The sequence below is a fragment of the Oryctolagus cuniculus genome, chromosome 18 (assembly GCF_964237555.1).
Source record: "Oryctolagus cuniculus chromosome 18, mOryCun1.1, whole genome shotgun sequence".
Taxonomy (NCBI): Eukaryota; Metazoa; Chordata; class Mammalia; order Lagomorpha; family Leporidae; genus Oryctolagus; species Oryctolagus cuniculus.
The window spans coordinates 7636133-7655536 of NC_091449.1; the positions used below are offsets into that span (position 1 = coordinate 7636133).

At 61.2% G+C, this 19404-nt stretch overlaps 1 protein-coding gene and 1 long non-coding RNA gene across 11 annotated transcripts in view; both read left to right on the forward strand.

The window, feature by feature from the left end:
- VRK3 (VRK serine/threonine kinase 3) overlaps window positions 1–13169 on the forward strand; it is a 33819-nt gene extending 20650 nt beyond the window's left edge. For 4 of the 10 annotated variants that reach the window (XM_070063036.1, XM_070063037.1, XM_070063035.1 and 1 more), the window contains 4 exons: window positions 122–242; window positions 5059–5117; window positions 10199–10373; window positions 12878–13169. In XM_070063036.1, coding sequence (XP_069919137.1) covers window positions 122–242; window positions 5059–5117; window positions 10199–10365 — 347 coding nt within the window. In that variant the 3' untranslated portion in view covers window positions 10366–10373; window positions 12878–13169. The remainder of the gene's footprint in view (window positions 1–121; window positions 243–5058; window positions 5118–10198; window positions 10374–12877) is intronic. The other 6 variants (XM_070063038.1, XR_011384175.1, XR_011384176.1 and 3 more) reach the window with 6 other exon arrangements.
- On the forward strand, window positions 5126–9549 carry LOC138846647 (uncharacterized). Its single transcript, XR_011384179.1, has 2 exons — window positions 5126–6562; window positions 6609–9549. It is a non-coding gene; the product is annotated as an uncharacterized lncRNA (long non-coding RNA).
- Window positions 13170–19404: the final 6235 nt, after the last annotated feature.

The window sequence follows — 19404 nt, forward strand, 5'->3', positions numbered from 1 at the left end:
GGTGGTGGAGAGCTAGAAGGCGAGTGGAGAGCGAACAAGGGGCTGGCGGTGCGTGCGTGCGTGGCTGAGTTGCTGAGGCGTCAGAGGAGTGCCAGCACTGAGCCGCCACCTCCCCCTCCAGGGCCCTCCCGCCGTAGCGACCTGCAGGCACTGGGCCACTGTGTGCTGAAGTGGCTCTACGGGGTCCTGCCGTGGACACACTGCCTGCCCGACGCCGACGAGGTCATGAAGCAGAAGCAGAAGTGAGTCTGGGCAACAGTGCCACAGCAGCTCGGCACCCCTGCAGGCGGGGCAGCAGGACGGGGAATGGAGGGGAGGCAGCGTCCGTGTACGACCCTCTGTGAGGCGGGATCCTGTTCACAGCCACCTCCCGGGGCTGTGGGGGGGCCTGGAGCCAGGCACACGCAGCACTTAGGTGGGCCTGCGGGACGCCGTAAGTCACCCATTCGTGCCTCGTGGTGAACCAGAGCAGCTCTGCCAGGCCCTGCCTCAGCCTTTGCCACACCAGGTCCTGCCAGGTCTAAGCGTTCAGCACCAGGGACAGCGGGTGAGCCCGGGCCTGGGTGGACAGCGAGTAGGGCTGTTCCCATGCGGTTCAGCACCAAGGACAGAGCCGAGGACCAGCTTAGGCGTTCTGTTTCAGTGCCAAGGGCAGCGGGCAGCTGGGTGCAGGAAGTGCTGGGGCCCGTGTGTTGGCACCCCTGACCCGGCCGCAGGGAGGCCCTGCAGGTGCAGAGGTCGGGGTCAGGATGCGTGTGGACGTGGGAATGGGCGTTGCCCACGAGACGTTCACAGCAGCCACTGCCCACGTCTGAAGTACAGGCGTGTGGTCAGACTCAGGCCTCGGCGATGTCCCAGGAGAAGGGCTTAGCTGGAGTGAGAAGAGGGAAGGGCTCCGCAGACGGTGTGACGGCCGTCGGACTTCCTGGTTCTGAGTGCGGTCGCTCCGGCACACGACTGAGGCTTGACCCCCTCTCTGCTTCCCGTCTCCCTCCTGTCCGCTACGGACAGCCACGCTTATGTTCACTTAGATTTGTGTCTTTGTGTGTGGTGGGGCTGAGGTTTGCGTAGATGGTGCCCTGCCCTGCTCGTCTCCTCCTGGCCCTCTCTTCACTCCACACTGTCTTCCGGCTTCTGCCGGTCCTTGCGTCTGCCCCGCGTTCACTGTGTCAGCCGCGTGTAGGTGTGTCTGTCCATGAAGAGGCTCGTGCTGGTCCCGTGCGTTCACTCGCACACCTGGCCTCACAGCAGTGCCCCCGACCCTCGGGGTCCGTCCCAAGGCTGTCGGTCCTACAGAGCCCCATGTGTTGTGTGTGTTTTCTTATACCCGTCTATGGAAATGTGTAATCGATAAATTAGGCCTACTAAGAAACTAACAACAAGAGCCAATAATAAAATAGAAAAATCGTGATTACGTTGGAATAAAAGTTCTGTGACTGTTCTGTCTTTCTGACACACTGTGCTGTCCTCACCCTTCCTCTTGCTGAGCACGGGTAACAGACTCTTGGCCTGGGGCCACCGTGTGCCCGATCTCACTGTCCCTTGCTGTCTGTGACTGTCCGTTGCACTGCCTGCTCTCCCCTGAGTGATGCTGCGCCTGTCTGCTTAGCTCTTACCTGTGTCCCTGGGAAGCACCCGGGGGTGTTGAGTGTGGCTGAGTGGGGTACAGGGCACCATGTCCTGCGTCTCGTCCTCGAGTTTCAGCCTCATTGTCCTTCACCTCACTGTCCTAGCCTCCTGTTTCAACGCACTCAGAGGAAGGGACGTGTCTACCCCACAGGGAGGTGCTTTTAGTGACGTGTGCACGGCTAGCTTGTCCCACACCTATCTGTGACAGGCACGACACCTGCTCAGGGAACCCCAGGGTGAGTGCCTGAAGATCTGACCACAGAGAGCTGAGGTCAGCTGCCGGGTCCCACCACGCCAGGGAGGTGCCTGCTACTGGGCCTGAGCCCCAAGCCGCGTGGTTGCAGAGGGGACCCCTCACCTCGGCACTGTCGCTCTAGTGTGGGAGGCTTCCTGGACGGATCAGGGAAGTCTCCTTCACTCAGCAAATGCTCACCACACACTGCCCTGGGCCGGCTCCGTCCTGGGCCCTAGGATACAGGAGTGTGTGAGGTAAGAGCCCTGCCCTCGGGCAGCACCCGCGCTGGTGGGCGAGGCAGACAGGAAAGGGTGGCAGAGATCCGGCTGGTGGGAGCTGAGGGGCAGACCCTGGACTGCCGGCTGTGGTGTGACGTCCAGGCAGGCCCCACGCTGATAGCTGTCAGCATCAGGAGCACCTTGGCCTGGTGCTGAGAAGCCCCAGGCATCCCTGCATGGGGGGGGGTGGGCAGGGCAGGCATCCCTGCATGGGGGGGGCAGGGCAGGCATCCCTGCGTGGGGGGGGCAGGGCAGGCATCCCTGCGTGGGGGGGCAGGGCAGGCATCCCTGCATGGGGGGGGGGGAGCAGGGCAGGCATCCCTATATGGGGAGGGGGGAGGGCAGGCATCCCTATGTGGGGAGGGGGGAGCAGGGCAGGCATCCCTGCATGGGGGGAAGCAGGGGCCTTGAGCCCCTAGGCCTCTCAGAACCTGCTGGAACGTGAGCCGTGGCCCTGTGTTATAACGTTTGTACCTGCATATGGTGCTGCCTTCCCGCTCTGAGCAGTAGGACCAGGTCCTTCGGCACTGCAGCCGGGTCAGGATTGGGGGCACAGATGGGGCACGTGGCCCCTGGTGAAGTCCACGGCCGACTGCAGTTCCTGAGGTGCCTGTTGTGTTAGTGGAGGGCAAGGCTGAGCTGCTGTGGCACTGTGAAACTGCACCTCAGAAGAGCCCACGTTTGCTCTGCTCTCGGCCCCTGCGACACACACGCATCCTTCTCCCAGCGGCAGAGAGCACGGCGTGGGTCTGGAGAAGGGGTCGTGCAGTAGACGAAGACAGAAGTGAATGCCTGGGCTTCTCTGTGAGGACGGAAATCAGCCAGCCTCGGCCGAGCCTGGCTGGAGGGGGAGGCGCAGACAGGAAGCAGGCCCCCCACGGTGAGGGTGCAAGTGGCCAGGGGGATTGGGCCCTGGGGTGGGGTAGGGTAGGGGCGGGCTGATGTCCCCATTGCTGACGGACACTCATGCCCAGGAGATGCCGGATCCCAGAGCACGGCACGAGAGCGTTCCAGGCTGGGGGGAGGAAGGCAGGATTCCTAGGCAGCACAGACCTGAACTCTGTCGTTCATTGACTCAGTACCCGGTCTCTGAGCTGGAGGAACCCAGATACCAGGCAGCTCAGCGTCGCTCTGGCTCTCCACTGTGGTCGGTGGAACCACCCTGAGGCTCCCTTGGGTCGAGTCTCCCTCCCTCCACGTCCCGTAACATTTTTAAGATTTTTTTTAAGATGTATTTATTTGAAACAGCTGAGCTGAGCTGGTCTGAAGCCAGGAACCTCACAGATAGCGGGCCGTCAGCACGTGGGCCATTCGCTGCAGCTTTCTCAGGCGTGTTAGCAGGGAGCTCGGTCTGAAGTGGAGCTGCCGGAACCCAGACTCGCTCCCACATGGGATGGCAGTGCCGCAGGTGGCAGCTTTACCCCCGGTGCCACGATGCCGGCCCCTCCCCTTTTTTTAAGATTTATTTATTTGAGAGAGTTACAGAGAGATGTAGAACCTGAGAGAGAGACAGAAAGGTCTTCCATCTGCTGGTTCACTCCCCAGATGGCTGCAACAGCCAGAGCTGAGCTGATCAGGAGCCAGGAGCTTCTTTCAGGTCTCCCACGCGGGTGCAGGGGCCCAAGGACTTGGGCCATCTTCTGCTGCTTTCCCAGGCCAGAGCAGAGAGCTGGGTCGGAAGAGGAGCAGCCGGGACTAAAACTGGCACTCACGTGGGATGCCGGCACTACAGACCAGGGTTGTAACCCCTTGCGCCACAGCACCCCCCCACACTCTTAAGAACAGTTACTGCACTTGTCACGTCTGCGTGCATGAGGGCTCCCCTTCGTGAGGCAGAGTGAAGTGGGCGTAGCAGCCCTTTTAGCATCAGTGACAGCGGGGGAAGCAGTCAGCGCAGAACCCCAGCTCCTCCCGCGGCCGCAGAGACCACACCGGTAGAGTTGGTGGCCTTGGCACTGCGCTCCTGCCGTGACCGCCACCTCTCTGGGCGTCTCAGGGGAGTAACCAGGATGCCCAGCAGGGGGCAGTGTTGTGTCATGCACCTTGTCAGGCGTTTTACTGATCCAGGAGAGGCTTCACCCATCAGGCCCTGGGGGGCCTCAGGAGAGCTGTAAGCACTGGGTGCAGGGCCCTGTCGGGGGTGCAGAGGAGGCTGGAAGGAAGCCTGTGCTGGGCCCAGAGCCATGGAAGACGCGGGGTGCGGCAGAGAGCCGGGGAGCAGGAGGGAGGAGCGTTGGGACTTCCGGGCTGAGGGCTGGCCGAGGCAAGGATGGACAGCAGCCTGTGGCTGGGCTCAGGACCGGAACGGGCAGGGCATGGGCTTCAGCTTCCCGTGAGCGGGTGTGTGTGTCTTTGAACATGTATGTAAGCCGTGTGCCTGTGAATGTATGAATTGTCGTTAATCACACACTGCATACTGGTGAATTTCCCTAATGGCTGGAAGTGTTTGTATCCCCAAATCAACGCTCACTCGCTCCCCACAAGGCTGGAGCCGGGCTAGGCTCCACCTCCACGTTTCAGCCCTTCCATCCGCCACTTCCTGCTTTCCCTCAGTGGTCTCAGTGCCAAGGTGCCCTGTGGGGTCGCCAGGCACAGGGAGGCCGGGACGCCACGTGTGTCAGACACCCTGTGTTCAGGCGTGAGGCATGGCACGCTGGGCGAGTTCGATGCTAATGAGCATCCACATTTGTTGAGTGAGACGTCTTCCAACAGACGCACACGTCAAACAAGGTCGTGTGTCGATCGGATGATGGAAAGGAGTTTCCCTAGCAGCCCTGGCTCCAGACGGGGAGAAACCCCTGTCCACAGTGACTGTAGGGGCGGAAGCACCAGGGACGCCAGGCCCAGCTGTGCCCGCAGCTGGCAGGGCTGCCGACCTTCCTGGAGAACCTTTCACCTGAGCCCCTGTCCCTTCAGGTTCCTCGACAGCCCAGAGCCCCTGGCCGGACTGCGTGGTCCCCGGATCAGGCCCTCAGGTACGTCCAGAGGGTGCCGGGAACGGGTGGGGATGCGGACGGGACTGGCTCGCCCTTGGGTTTGCCTCTCTGTGCTCTCTGTCTTCTTTCTTGGAGTCTCTGGATGCGTGTGTGGCACGTGCTCATTTCTGGGTGTGTGAACCGCAGCGTGCACACCACCTTCTTTAATGGGACCCCGGGCTCCGTGTTGGCTTCCAACCTGCTGTCTTCATCCAAGAAGAGGATATTTTAGAGGTTTTCTGGGTCCATGCTTATAGAATCTTGTCAATATTGAATTGTGAGAAAATACACATAATACACAGGATTTTTATGTATTTATTTGAAAGAGTTAGGGAGGGAGAGACAGAGAATTTCTATCCGCTGGTTCCCTCCTCAGATGGCTGCAATGGCAGGGCTGGGCCAGTCCAAAGCCGGGAGCCAGGAGCTTCCTCGGGTCTCCCACGTGGGTGCAGGGTGCAGGGGCCCAAGGACTTGGGCCTCCTCTGCTGCCTTCCCAGCTGCATTAGCAGGCGCTGCATCGGAAGTGGAGCAGCAGGACTCCAGCCGGCGCCGCAGGCAGCAGCTTCACCCGCTGTGCCAGTGCCGGCCCCGGTGTAGTGCTTTCCAGACTGACTGTTGCTATGAGTTGGTTGTGAAATCAGTTTAGTGAGTGAAGAACAGGGTTGTTTTTTTGTTTTTTTTTTTTTTAAAGATATAGTTTATTGGGAAGGCAGAATGACAGGGATAAACAGAGCTTCCATCCAGGCCAGCCTCTGCTGCTTTCGCAGGTGCGTTAGCAGGGAGCTGGGTCGGAAATGGAGCAGCCGGGACTTCAGCTGGTGCCCTGATAGGGGCTGCAGCTGTTCCAGGCCGTGCCTTAACCTGCTGCACCACAGTGCCAGCCCCCCACCCCGAATGGTATCATTAAGTGTTTGAAAGGGCACATTGAACATATGAGTGCAGGGACGGTGTTGTGGTGCAGTGGGTTAAGCCACAGCCTGCAATGCCCATATCCCAAATGAGCGCCAAACGTACCTGGGTGCCTGCCACCCACCTGGGAGACTGGGTGGATTCCAGGCTGCGGCCTGGCCCAGCACAGGCCATTGCAGCCGTCTGGAGAGTGAGCCAGCGGTGAAATTACCTCCCCCCCCAATCTGCATGGGTTTCTCCCCCTCCCTCTGCAACTCTGCCTTCAAATAAGTAAATCTTTAAAACAAACAAACAAAAAAAGCCAGAATGCTTCACAGGGCTGAGGAAATGAGGGGGTCTAGGTGACTCCTGTGGTACTGATGGATGTGTGAGGGGGTCTAGGTGACACCTGTGGTACTGATGGATGTGTGAGGGGGTCTCGGTGACTCCTGTGGTACTGATGGTGTGTGACGTGGTCTAGGTGATTCCTGTGGTACTGATGGAGGTGTGTGAGGGGGTCTCAGTGACACCTGTGGTACTGATGGATGTGTGAGGGGGTCTCGATGACTCCTGTGGTACTGATGGATATGTGAGGGGGTCTAGGTCTAGGTGACTCCTGTGGTACTGATGGAGGTGTGAGGGGGTCTAGGTGACTCCTGTGGTACTGATGGAGGTGTGAGGGGGTCTAGGTGACACCTGTGGTACTGATGGATGTGTGAGGGGGTCTAGGTGACTCCTGTGGTACTGATGGAGGTGTGAGGGGGTCTAGGTGACACCTGTGGTACCGATGGATGTGTAACGTGGTCTAGGTGACTCCTGTGGGTATTTTTAAAGGCGCACATTTGTGAGGTGGGTCTTCTTCAGACGTCTGAGGAGCGTGGTCGGCCTGTGGGTGCACAGAGCTTCCTGGAGCCACGCCAGGGTGCACAGGCCTGCGCCCTCCCTGAAAGTACCTGGATCGTCTCCAGCTGTCTGCTGTTGGAAATGCTTCATTGCTTGGTTTGTTTGTTTGTTTGTTTTGGCCTCCCTGGGTTTTGGTTTAAATGCCAACATAATATTTGCCTATAAAATAGGTTGAACTGAACCGCGGTGTCTGACAGGAGAAGTGAAGGTTCCTGGCCCTTCCCAGCCCCTCCCAGTGCCCTTGGAAGTGACCCCGTGAGCGTTAGTGAGGGGTGCGGGTGCGGGACAGGTGCGTGCTGCCCACGGCGAGCAGGTGGCAGTGGCCGTCACCCCCCAGCACAGAGGCCGGAAACAACCTGCGGGCGCTGGGTCCAGCCGGTGCTACTTCTGCCGGTCTTCAAGGGGGTGGGGCTGGGGGTGCACATCAGTGCCAGTGCAGCGTCTGGGGCTCTCGTGGGGCCGGGCGGCCCAGGTGCTCCTCACTGTCCCATGTGGCAGAGGCGCTGGGCTGGCTCACCCCTGCCCCACAGGGTCACGTGTCCCCCAGGGCCAGCTCCCCCAGAGGAGCCCCAGAACCTCAACTCCGCCACTGCTCAGCATCAAAACAAGCTATAGGCCGCCCCGACCCAAGGGGCGGGAAGCCCACTCCCCCTGCTGCAGGGGAGGGCGGGGGCAGCAGCAGAGCCGCACCCAGGACCCGGAGGCGCAGGCTGCGCCCTCAGCTCTCAGCCCAGGCAGCCAGTACCTGGGGCACAGGTTGTTTTGTGTTACTGTACCTGTTTATTAGGGCTGACTGATGGGTAAAACTAGTGTGTGTGTGTTTAAGATTTACTCTGTTTATTTTGAAAGAGTTACAGAGAGAAAGGGAGAGACAGGCCTTCCACCCCCTGGCTCACTCCCGAGATGGCTGCAGGGGCCAGGCTGGGCCAGGCCAAAGCCAGGAGTCGGGAGCTGCATCCCGGTCTCCCGCAGGGGTGCAGGGCCGGATACTTGGGCCATCCTCGCTATTAGCAGGGAGCTGGATCGGAAATGGAGCAGCTGGGACAAGAACCGGTGCCCGTATGGGATGTTTGGCTTTGCAAATTGCGGCTTTACCTGCTGTGCTACAGCACCAGCCCCAAACCATTGTGTTTTTAAAGCGGTTTTGTTTTTTGTGTATAAAAACGCACACCTGTTCGGCATCTGGTTTTTCTCGGCTCCCAGTGGGGCTGTGTCCCTGCTCGGGTGTCCACCGCGGCTTTCCCTCCCGGCTGCGTGGCGCCGGCTGGGCCGAGCGTGAGCTGTGCCTGGTTGTCAGAGGCCGTTCTCGCTTTGTGCTGGGGGCGTTTGTTGCCATTCGCGGCGTCCCTGCTCAGGAGCCCCCGCCCTCAGGAGCCTCATCAGGCCGCGTTTCTGAGTTTTCTGAACTCGCTGGGCTCTGGCCGCGGCCGTGCCGCTCCCGCTGCTTCCCCTCCCGTCCTCCCTCCACGCAGAGGACGAGCGCCGCAGCCGGTGGGGTGCAGGGAGGGAGTCACGGCCTCGGGTGTGGGTGCCTGTGCCCCTGAGCCTCACTTCCCCGCGTGTAAGCTGGGGCCCGTGGCAGCCCCCAGCATTCAACACAGACCCCTGTGCACTCTGCTGGATGCAGGCGGCCGCTCGTGCACTGTGCCCAGTTCCCCTCACAGCGGCTGTTAGGACCACTGAGGGCATCATACTCGGTAACGGAGACCGGTGCTGTGGCGTAGCAGGTGAGGCCGCCGCCTGCAGCACCGAATCCCGTATGGGCACCAGCTGGAGTCCCTGCTGCTCCCCCTCCAGTCCAGCTCCTGCTAGTGCTCCTGGGAAGGCAGCCGAAGACGGCCCCAGTGCTTGGCCCCTGCACCCACGTGGGAGACCCTGAAGAAGCTCCAGGCTCCTGGCTTCAGCCTGGCCACTGCAGCCATTTGGGGAGTGAACCAGTGGATGGAAGCCCTCTCTCTCTGTCTCTCTCTCTCTCTCTCTCTCTCTCTCTCTCTTCTTCTGTCTGTGTAACTCTTTCAAATAGATTAGTAAATATAAAAAAAATAAAATAAACGTGATGGTGTTGGACTTAGCTAGAGGGCAGAGAGAAGGGCCTGAGCCTTTGGGAGCAGGAGTCAGCCCAGGACGGCCTCTGGGGTCCGCCCTGCCCTCTGCCAGGGGAATGTGAGTTGTATTTTTTCACAAACGTGAAAACTGCAGAAGAGCCACACTTTGTGAGACGTGCCTGGAACCCGAGCACAGCGCCCGCCGGTGAGGTTGTGGTGCGGCTGCTCCCGCTCACTGGCCGTGGTCCAGGGCGGCTTGCCTTTTTTTTTTTTTTTTTTTTTTTTTTGACAGGCAGAGTGGACAGTGAGAGAGAGAGAAAGGTCTTCCTTTTGCCGGTGGTTCACCCTCCAATGGCCGCTGCGGCCGGCGCACCATGCTGATCCGATGGCAGGAGCCAGGTACTTTTCCTGGTCTCCCATGGGGTGCAGGGCCCAAGCACTTGGGCCATCCTCCACTGCACTCCCTGGCCACAGCAGAGAGCTGGCCTGGAAGAGGGACAACCGGGACAGAATCCGATGCCCCGACCGGGACTAGAACCCGGTGTGCCGGCGCCGCAAGGCAGAGGATTAGCCTAGTGAGCCGCGGCGCCGGCCCCAGGGCGGCTTTCCCGTGAGGACAGCAGCCCTGTTGTGCGAGTCCTTGTCATGCGGCATGGCCCGCAGGGCCGTGGAAGCTGGCCTGCCCGTTTGACTCCGCCATGTATTTAAAGGTTTATTAATTGACTTGAAAGGCAGAGTTACATAGAGAGAGAGAGACAGAGAGAATAGGAGATCTGACTACTGGTTCACTCCCCCAAAGGACTGCAATGGCCAGGGCTGGGCCAGGCAGAAGCCAGGAGCCTGGAACTCCATCCGGGTCTCCCGCATGGGTGCAGGGACCCAAGCACCTGGGCATCCTCTGCTGCCTTCCCAGGTACCTTAGCAGGGAGCTGGATCGGCAGCTGAGCAGCCGGGACTTGGACCGGTGCCCATATCGGATGGCAGGGTCACAGGCACCAGCCCCGCCGGCCCATTTTAGAGACACACACACTGAGCCTTCCCCCTCGGTGACATGACGGCACTGGCTTGTAACCAGCACAGGGCAGGGAGGCAGCTGGGGCCCCCAGGCGGTGCCGGCTGGAGTGCCCAGTGGGCGCTCAGGTGGTGCCAGCGTTGGACGTCTTCCAGGAAATGGGGGGAATGCCTGTGCTGCTGGCAGTGCCAGTGGGCACCGTGCTGAGCCCTCAGGCGCCCTGTCTCCCCCAGGGGGTGTCTCGACCACGGAGGCCCTGCGGGAGTACCTGCAGGTGGTGACGGGCCTGCAGTACGAGGAGACGCCGCCCTACGCCGCCCTGAGGAAGAGTCTGGAAGCACCACTGCGGGGAATGTGTGTGTCGCCCTACGACCCCCTGGACCTGCCGATGGTGCCCTAGGGAGCCAGGTGGGGAGGCTTCGGAGTCCCCACCCCTCTCGCCCCAGCCCCACCCAGGCTGCCACGGGCCAGCTCCCAGGTGCCAGTCGTGTGGACACCAGGGCCGGCCCCCAGTTAAGCGCCTTTCTCCACAGGCTTCTGGGACTTGCCCGGAAGCAGAAACCCGACTCGTCTTAGCCGTCAGGGAAGGGGAACCTCTGGCCCTGGGTGTGACTGGACTCGGCCCCAGGAGCCACACCGGGATGCTGTCTCTCATCTTCTCTGTCCCCATCTGTCCCCTCCCCTCGGCCCCCCACCCGCCCACCTGCGGGGTCTGCTTCCCTCACCCACCCAGGCACGAAAGCTGCAGGCGCTCCGCTCTGGCTCCCCTGGTCTGGTCGGCACAGGCACCCGCCCTAGGGGGAGAGGAGCTCCTTCAGCCGCTGGCCGGCGTGGGCGCTTCCCAGGGTCCTGTTCCGACAGCGACAGCGCTGCCTAACACCCGCGCGCACGGCCCCGCTGCTCCCTCAGCGCCCCAGCACCGCGTGCTGCGCAGGTGTTTGGCAGGGTGGGAAGTCCCAGTTCATGTCGGCAGGTGTGGGGCCGTGGCCTGGAGCCAGAGCTCAGGGCCTTGCCCACGGCCACCGCCAGGGGGCATTGGGCGGTGTCTGGAGACCATGGCAGGGTCTGCCATGCACTACAGGTCCTGCCGTGCACTGCAGCCCCCAGGAAAGACCCGTGGGCCCTGATGTGCCCGGAGCCACGTCGCGAGCCCCTGGTCCCGGTGGACCTGGGGGGCGGCCCTGGGCAGGCAGCCGGCCACCTCCTTGTGCTGCCTCGTTCCCGCAGCCCCCCACCCCACAGCCAGGGCTGAGGGCGGGCTAACGCACCTGGTGCAGCGCTCGCCGGAGCTGCCCGGCCTGCGGGGGTTTCAGTGGTGGGCTCTGCCGTCCCCACAGACCCGCTCCAGGGGGCCGCTGTGTGGCTGAGCGGCCAGCCCCCGGGCAGCGAGTGACCGTCCACGCGGGCTGAGGGCCAGCAGCCAGCAGGGAGACTGCACGGCGCTGTCCCCAGGAGGCGACTGTCCGGGGCAGGGGTCTGGAGGAAGCAGAGGCGGAAGACCAGAACCTGCCAGGTGACGGCGGCCGCGCGCCTGCTCGGGTGCGAGGGGTCCAGCCCCCGTGCAGCCTGGACACCACGGCCATGTGAAGGGACCAGGCGTTCGCGCAAGTGGAACTCTGCCTTCTTTAATGATTCAGTTATTTGCAAGGTGCAGGGAGAGAGAGGGCTTCCATCCGCTGGTTCACTCCCCAGATGGCTGCAACAGCTGGGGCTGGGCCAGGCACGAGCCAAGAGCTCCATGTGCGTCTCTCACGTGGGTCGGGGCCCCAGCACTCGGGGCCGTCCTCTGCTGCTTTCCCAGGCGCACTAGCAGGGAGCTGGGTCAGAAGTGGAGCAGCCGGGACTGGACCCAGCGCTCCCATGCAGCTGCTTAACCGCTGCACCTCGCCCCCAGCCCTCAGCGGAAGTCTTGAAACTCGAAAGCTGACAACAGCCCCTTCAGGATCCCCGGTGTTGCAGATCTAGCTTCCTGGCGGCCACTCGCCCGTGACGGGCTCGTCCTGGGGGCAGGAGCTCCCGAGCACGGGCTGTTACAGGAGCCCGGGACCTCGGAGCCACAGGAAGGTCCTCTCCCTGGGCCAGCGCTGCGCAGGGGCACCTCTGAGTGTGGGCGACGTGCCGTGCCCAGGGCTGAGGAAGAAGCTCCAGGGCGGGCGTTTGGCCTACGTTAGGACGCCTGCATCCCACTCAGTGCCTGGGTCCAGCTCCCTCACTGCATGCGGGGTGAGGGGCAGCAGGTGACGCCCCCAGCCAGGTTCTCATCAACCCCACGAGAGCCCTGGGTGGAGCTCCAAGCCCCTGGACACTGCAGGAGCGAGAGCCCTGGGTGGAGCTCCAGGCCCCCTGGACACTGCAGGAGCTTGGGAGCGAAGCAGCTGGTTCTCTGCCTCTCGGATGAGAAACCAAAGTGGAAAGGGGGGCTCCCGTGAGAACGAGCACTCTGGTGGGCGCGGCGCCTGGGGACTCCAGGCCAGGAAAGCCCTGTGCCTCACAGACCTGACGGGGAGCCAGCCCTCGGCCCTGGGGTCGGCGAGACCTGCAGGGGGTCCGTGTCCTTCCCAGGTAGACCAGGTGGGCAGACTCGAGACGGTGCTGCGAGAGCACGGAGTTGATTCCACACCAGCTCGGTGCCCCCACAGCCCTGCAAGACCCCTGCACCTGCCATTCCAGTCCCGACACCTCCTTCTCGAGAGTCTGGGGTCCTCCCCGGGGGCCCCCGTGAGCCTCCTCTCTAGCCACACAGCCCCGTGCACACCTGGAGAAGCGCGTGTCTGACAGGTGGTATCTCCGCCCCTCCCCTCCACGTCGTAAACCCCCCCACCCCGAGGGCTCCCGGTGCCCGTGCTGACGGCGCCTGCCAGGCGCCAGGGCCTTTGCATGAGACCTGAACGGCCACTTTGGTTGTCTTGCAGAATTTCAACATGCAGTCGGAAACGAAGCCTTAAGAGAAACCGAAGAGATAATGTGATTCAGGCCTGCTGTTTAATTACAGATAAACTTCTAGAAGAATCCCTGGAATGTGCGTTCTGCCGCTGCTCGCTGCTCGTGTCCCGTAGCATCAGGGAGGCCGGCAGCTGCCCTCCGTATAATGTGAAGTCTCCTTCCCCTGCTGGCGGCCGGGGTGTGGACGGAGCCCAGCGGGGACCCTCCTGCTGCCGGCACCACTTTGCTTTGGAAATAAATCGATCTATCGGAGCTCGGGAAGCCCGGTGTCCACGGAATGTTCTTGTGGGGAACGTTTGGCTCCTCGCTACGCCGCTTCCATCCGCCGGTTCCAGCTCCCACTCCCTCCGCCCACCAAGCCACTTTTTTGTAAACGCTTCTTTATTTGAAGGCAGAGTTACAGAGACAGTACCCATCCTCAGGCCCCCGTGCAGGCCCCTCCCTGCGCCCTGCCAGGCAGCAGCAGCCACGTGATGAGCTCGTGCTGCCCGGAGGACACCGGGGACGGGCCTGCGGGCCCAGCTGGCAGCCGATCGGAAGGAGTTGCGGCTCACTAGGCTAATCCTCCGCCTTGCGGCGCCGGCACACGGGTTCTAGTCCCGGTCGGGGTGCCGGATTCTGTCCTAGTTGCCCCTCTTCCAGGCCAGCTCTCTGCTGTGGCCAGGGAGTGCAGTGGAGGATGGCCCAGGTGCTTGGGCCCTGCACCCCATGGGAGACCAGGAGAAGCACCTGGCTCCTGCCATCGGATCAGCGCAGTGCGCCGGCCACAGCGGCTATTGGAGGGTGAACCAACGGGAGAGGAAGACCTTTCTCTCTGTCTCTCTAACTGTCCACTCTGGCTGTCAAAAAAAAGAAAGAAAGAAGAAGAAGGAGTTGGTCTTTCAGCGCAGCTCACCGGGGCGGGGAAGGGGACTCTGCAGAAGCAGCACGGATGGAGATGGGGGGCCCTGTGGACAGAGCCTGGGCACGGGTTAAGGGGAGTCCTGCTCTTTGTGTCTGCCTTTCAAGTGAATTTTTATGTTTTTACATTTTTTTTTAAAATTTGTTTTTGGGGTCCGGCATTGTGGCACAGTGGGTTAACGCCCTGGCCTGAAGCTCCAGCATCCCAAATGGGCGCCGGTTCGGGACCCAGCTGCTCCACTTTCTATCTGGCTCTCTGCTGTGGCCTGGGAAAGCAGTAGAGGATGGCCCAAGTCCTTGGGCCCCTGCACCCGCGTAGGAGACCCGGGAGAAGCTCCTGGCTCCTGGCTTTGGATCAGTGCAGTTCCGGGCGTTGCAGCCAATTGGGGAGTGAACCAGCAGATGGAAGACCTCTCTCTCTCTCTACCTCTGCCTCTGCCTCTGCCTCTCCTCTCTCTGTGTAACTCTGACTTTCAGACAAATAAATAAATCTGTAAAAATATTTATTGGGGCTGGCGTTGTGCCTTAGCAGGCATCCCATATGGGCACTGGTTCTTGTCCCGGCTGCTCCACTTCTGATCAGCTCCCCACTAACAGCCTGGGAGAGCAGTGGAAGATGGCCAAGTGCTTGCACCCCTGCACCCTCGTGGGAGACCCAGAGGAAGCTCCTGGCTCCTGACTTGAACCTGGCCCAGCCCTGACTGTTGTGGACCACTGGGGAATGAACCAGTGGGTGGAAGATCAATCTCTCTTAGTCTGTGTAACTTTGACTTTCAAAGTAAGTGAGTTTTAAAAATATGTGTTAATTTATTTGAAAGTGAGCATTAGAGATACCTTCCCTCTGCTGGTTCACTCCCCAGATAGCTGCAGTGGCCAGGGCTGGGCCAGGCCAAAGCCAGGAGCTTCATCCAGGTCTCCCACATGGGGGGGGGGGGGGCACACACGTGAGCCGTCTTCCACTGATTTTCCCAGGCCACTAGCAGAAGAGGAGCAGTGGGAACACAAACCAACAACCGTGTGGGATGAGTGCCGCAGGTGGCCCTCAAACAGATTTTTAAGTATTTTGTCAAAGCTTGTGGAACCGGGGCGGGCGTTGTGGCACAGCGCAGCCGCCTGCAATGCCAACATCCCACAAGGGAGCCAGATCGAGTTCTGGCTTCTCCACTTCTGTTCCAGCTCCCTAATGCATGTGGGAGACCCGGATGAGGCTGCTGGCTCCTGGCTTCTTCCTGGCCCAGCCCTGACCATTGTGACCATCTGGGGAGTGAACCAGAGGATGGAAGATTTCTTTCTTTATTTGAAAGGGAGAGAGAGATCTGCCATTTACTGGTTCACTCCCCAAGATGGCTGCAACGGCCGGAGCTGCACCGATCTGAAGCCAGGAGCCAGGAGCTGCTTCTGGGTCTCCCACGCAGGTGCAGGGGCCCAAGGACTTGGGCCATCTCCTGCTGCTTCCCCAGGCCACAGCAGAGAGCTGGATCGAAAATGGACTTGAACCAGCACCCAGTGGGGCAGGGGTCGGCGCTGTGGTGTAGGGGTAAAGTTGCCACCTGCAGTGCCGGCATTCAATCTGGGCGCCAGTTGGAGTCCACTTCCGACCCAGCTCTCTGCTGTGGCCTGGGAAAGCAGCAGGAGATGGTCCAAGTCCTTGGGCCCCTGCACCCGCGTGGGAGACCCGGATGGAGCTCCTGATCTTCGGATCAGCACAGCTCCAGCCGTTGCAGCCATGTGGGGAGTGAACCTGGATGGAAGACCCCTGCTCTCTGTGTCTGCCTCTCCTCTGTAACCGACCTTCAATTTGAATAAAAAAATAAAAATGCTCTCCTGAGCTCCAGTGTCCTGCCCTGGGATCAGGTGTGGTCCCCATAGCTCCCTGAGGCGCCTCCTGGCTGCTGCGGGCCGAAGTTCTGGGGCTGGGTGTCGTCTCGGCTGGCACCACAGGGTGGGTCAATCAGAGCAGCTGGAAAGCAAGTTTGGCGACTCACTCTCTGGTCCTCAGCTTTCTCCTCTGAGAAACGGGGATTCACACACACGGGCCAGGGCTTCCTCTCGCTCCACAGCGCCGAGCCTGGCTACTCCCGTTGTCCACCCGAGGCCACGCCGACTGCCCCCGGCCACCACGCCCACACCGAGGCCACGTCCGGGGCTGCGGGCCGGCGCCTGCGCCATGCGGACAGGACCGCGACGTTGGCTTGTCTCTGCTCCCGCCAGGGTGTAGCTCAGGCGGGGGCCTCTGCGGGACACGGGGTGGACATTCAGTGACCGCAGTGGACGGAAGGAAGGATGCACGGGGGTCTTGGCGGAGCCAGCGCCTTCTCGACCCCCGAGTCCCCCGCAGTGCTCGGCCCCGGGAACGCTTTTAAAAAAGAGAGACGACTCACGGCCCCGGGCGTCCCGTGCCGAGGCGGGAGCAGGACATAGCGGGCTGGCAGCGTCCTAGGCCGGCCAGGGCTGAGCCGTTCCCGGCGCGGCGCGGGCGCCCCTGGCGGCGGAGCCGAGTAAGGCCGCGCCGCGCGGACACCCGCCCGGTTCGCGGTGAGGTAGAGTTAGCGCCCACGTGACTTCCTGGTGCGGCACCTGCGCTCTGAGCCCAGGCAGCTCAGGTGCAACAGGGCCGGCTGCTGCCTGGCTCCTGAAGGAGGAAGAAAAGCCCGAATCGAGCCTACTTTGTTAGTGAAGCGTTAGCTAGCTCGTTCTCCATTTCTGCCGGTGAGGCTGAGCTGAGGCAGGTGTGGGTGCCTGCATCCCACATCCCGGCGTCCTGAAGAGCGAATCCAGGCTGCGCTTCTGATCCCGCCTCCTGCGGATGCACCTGGGAGGCAGCGGCTGGTGGCTCCTGCTTGGGCCCCTGCACCCATGTGGGAGCCCCGGGTGGACTTCCAGGCTCTTGGCTTTGGCGTGGGCATTCGAGGAATGAGCCAGTGAATGGAGGATCTCGCTCTCTGTCTGTAACTCTTTCAATAAATTAAATTTAAAAAAAAAAAAAAGCGAAGAAGAATGGAAAGCACCCCAGTGCCTGGAATTACAAATACTAAGTAAAAGCACCTTAAATACCAGTCAGGGAGGGGGCTGGGAAGTGAGTGCTGACCGGAGGCAGGGTTCAGTTTGGAAGGAGCTAGGGACGGGGCTGCTAAACGTTGTGTGTGCACCGAATGCCACCGCGTGAATTCCCCCTCAGGTTTTCAAACCCCACTTTCGCCAGAGAGCATTTATTCAAAAGGTTTATTGTAAGGTGGGGAGGGTCGGGTGCACCTGGGCTACTAAACCACAGGGTTTCCAAGTGAGGCGAGACGTGGGCTCAGCCCGCTAAGCCACCGCCTCCAACGCCAGCATCCCGCATTGGAACACCGGTTCAAGTCCTGGCCCCTCTGTTTCCACCCAGCTCCCTAATGCACCTGGGTAAGCAAGTGCTTGGGCCCCTGCACCCACGTGGGAGACCTGGATGGAGTTTCAGGCTCCTGGCTTCAGCCTTGTTCAGCCCCAGCTGTTTCAGCCAACTGGGGAGTGAAACAGCAGGTGGAAGATCTGAGAGGAGAGGCAGAGAGAGAGAGAGAGAGGGAGAGAGGGAGAGAGAGGGAGGTCTTCTGTCCGCTGGTTCACTCCCCAATTGGCCGCAACGGCTGGAGCTGCGCCGATCCGAAGCCAGGAGCCAGCAGCTTCCTCTGGGTCTCCCACACAGGTGCAGGGGCCCAAGGACTTTACCCACTACACCACAGAGCCGGCCCCTATAAATAAATCTTTTTTTTTTTTTGAGGATTTTTATTTATTTTTTTGACAGGCAGAGTGGACAGTGAGAGAGAGAGACAGAGAGAGAAAGGTCTTCCTTTGCCGTTGGTTCACCCTCCAATGGCCGCCGATGCAGCCGGCGCACCGCACTGATCCGATGGCAGGAGCCAGGAGCCAGGTGCTTTTCCTGGTCTCCCATGGGGTGCAGGGCCCAAGCACCTGGGCCATCCTCCACTGCACTCCCTGGCCATAGCAGAGAGCTGGCCTGGAAGAGGGGCAACCGGGACAGAATCCGGCGCCCCGACCGGGACTAGAACCCGTGTGCCGGCGCCGCAAGGTGGAGGATTAGCCTATTGAGCCACGGCGCCGGCCCCCTATAAATAAATCTTAAAAAAAAAAAAAAATACTGAGGCTGCAGTTGTGGTGTAGTGGGTTAATCCACCACCACCTGAGACACCTGCTTCCCGAAGTTTGGGCGCTGGTTCGAGTCCCGGCTGCTCCACTTCTGATCCAGCTCCCTGCTAATGTGCCTGGGAAGGCAGCAAAAGATGGCCCAAGCGCTTGGACCTCTGCCACCCATGTAGGAGACGCAAATGGAATTCCAGGCTCGATTTCAGCCTGGCCCAGCTCTGACCATTGCCTTTCAAGTAAACTAAAAGTAACGCCTTCCTCTTGGGTTAGCCGACGCATGTCAAGTGGGGTGGGCCCTGTGGCACAGGTTATGTCACCGACCTCTCACATGGGAGGGAGCTCCTCCACTCCCCATTCGGCTCCCTGCTAACGCACACCTTGGGAGGCAGCAGGTGATGGCTGAAGCACTCGGGCCCCTGCACCGTGTGGGAGACCCGGATGGAGTTCCCGCCTCCAGGCTTCAGCCCAGCTCAGCCCTGGCTGTTGTGGGGATTTGGGGAGTGAGCCAGCGGACGAAGATCTGCCACCCCGCCTTCCCGGTAAGCAAATCCATGAGACGGTGCTCGGCACAGAGTGAGCCCTTAACAAGTGTCGGGGAGCAGGCTGTGCCCGTGCACACAGACCCTGCAGAAGATGGGCCTGACACCGACCAGCTTTGCAGCACCCGCCATGCCCGCTGCAGCCTCGCGGGTGTGGGCGTGGTCCTTTGGGATGTGTGACAAGGATCCCGGGGACGTGGCACCACTGGCTGTCTCTTCTGCCGTCGGTATAGACACTGGATGGTCCGGGTGTAAGTCACCCACTCTGTCTTTGCCCAGGCCTTGCTGGGCGTCTGGCCATGCAAACACTGTTTGGATGGAAAGCCTAGCTCACAGCCCGCCCGCCCCCCCCCCCCCCCAGCACGGCCAACCATCGGGCCACGAAGCCCTGTGGCCCAGGAAGCTCCGCCCTTTCTCATGACCCCGCCCCCAAGGTTACAGCTCTGGCCTTCCTCCAAAGCTTTTTTTTTTTTTTTTTTGACAGGCAGAGTGGACAGTGAGAGAGAGAGACAGAGAGAAAGGTCTTCCTTTGCCGTTGGTTCACCCTCCAATGGCCGCCGCGGCCCGCGCGCTGCAGCCGGCGCACCGTGCTGATCTGACGGCAGGAGCCAGGAGCCAGGTGCTTTTCCTGGTCTCCCATGGGGTGCAGGACCCAAGCACCTGGGCCATCCTCCACTGCACTCCCTGGCCACAACAGAGGGCTGGCCTGGAAGAGCGGCAACCGGGACAGAATCCGGTGCCCCGACTGGGACTAGAACCCGGTGTGCCGGCGCCGCTAGGCGGAGGATTAGCCTAGTGAGCCGCGGCGCCGGCCTCCTCCAAAGCTTATTTTAAAAAATGCTCTCCCCTCTGGGGTCGGGGATGGGCTGCCCAACTGCTCACCTGTGAGGCGGGAGGGGGCAGGGGGCAAGAGCAATAAG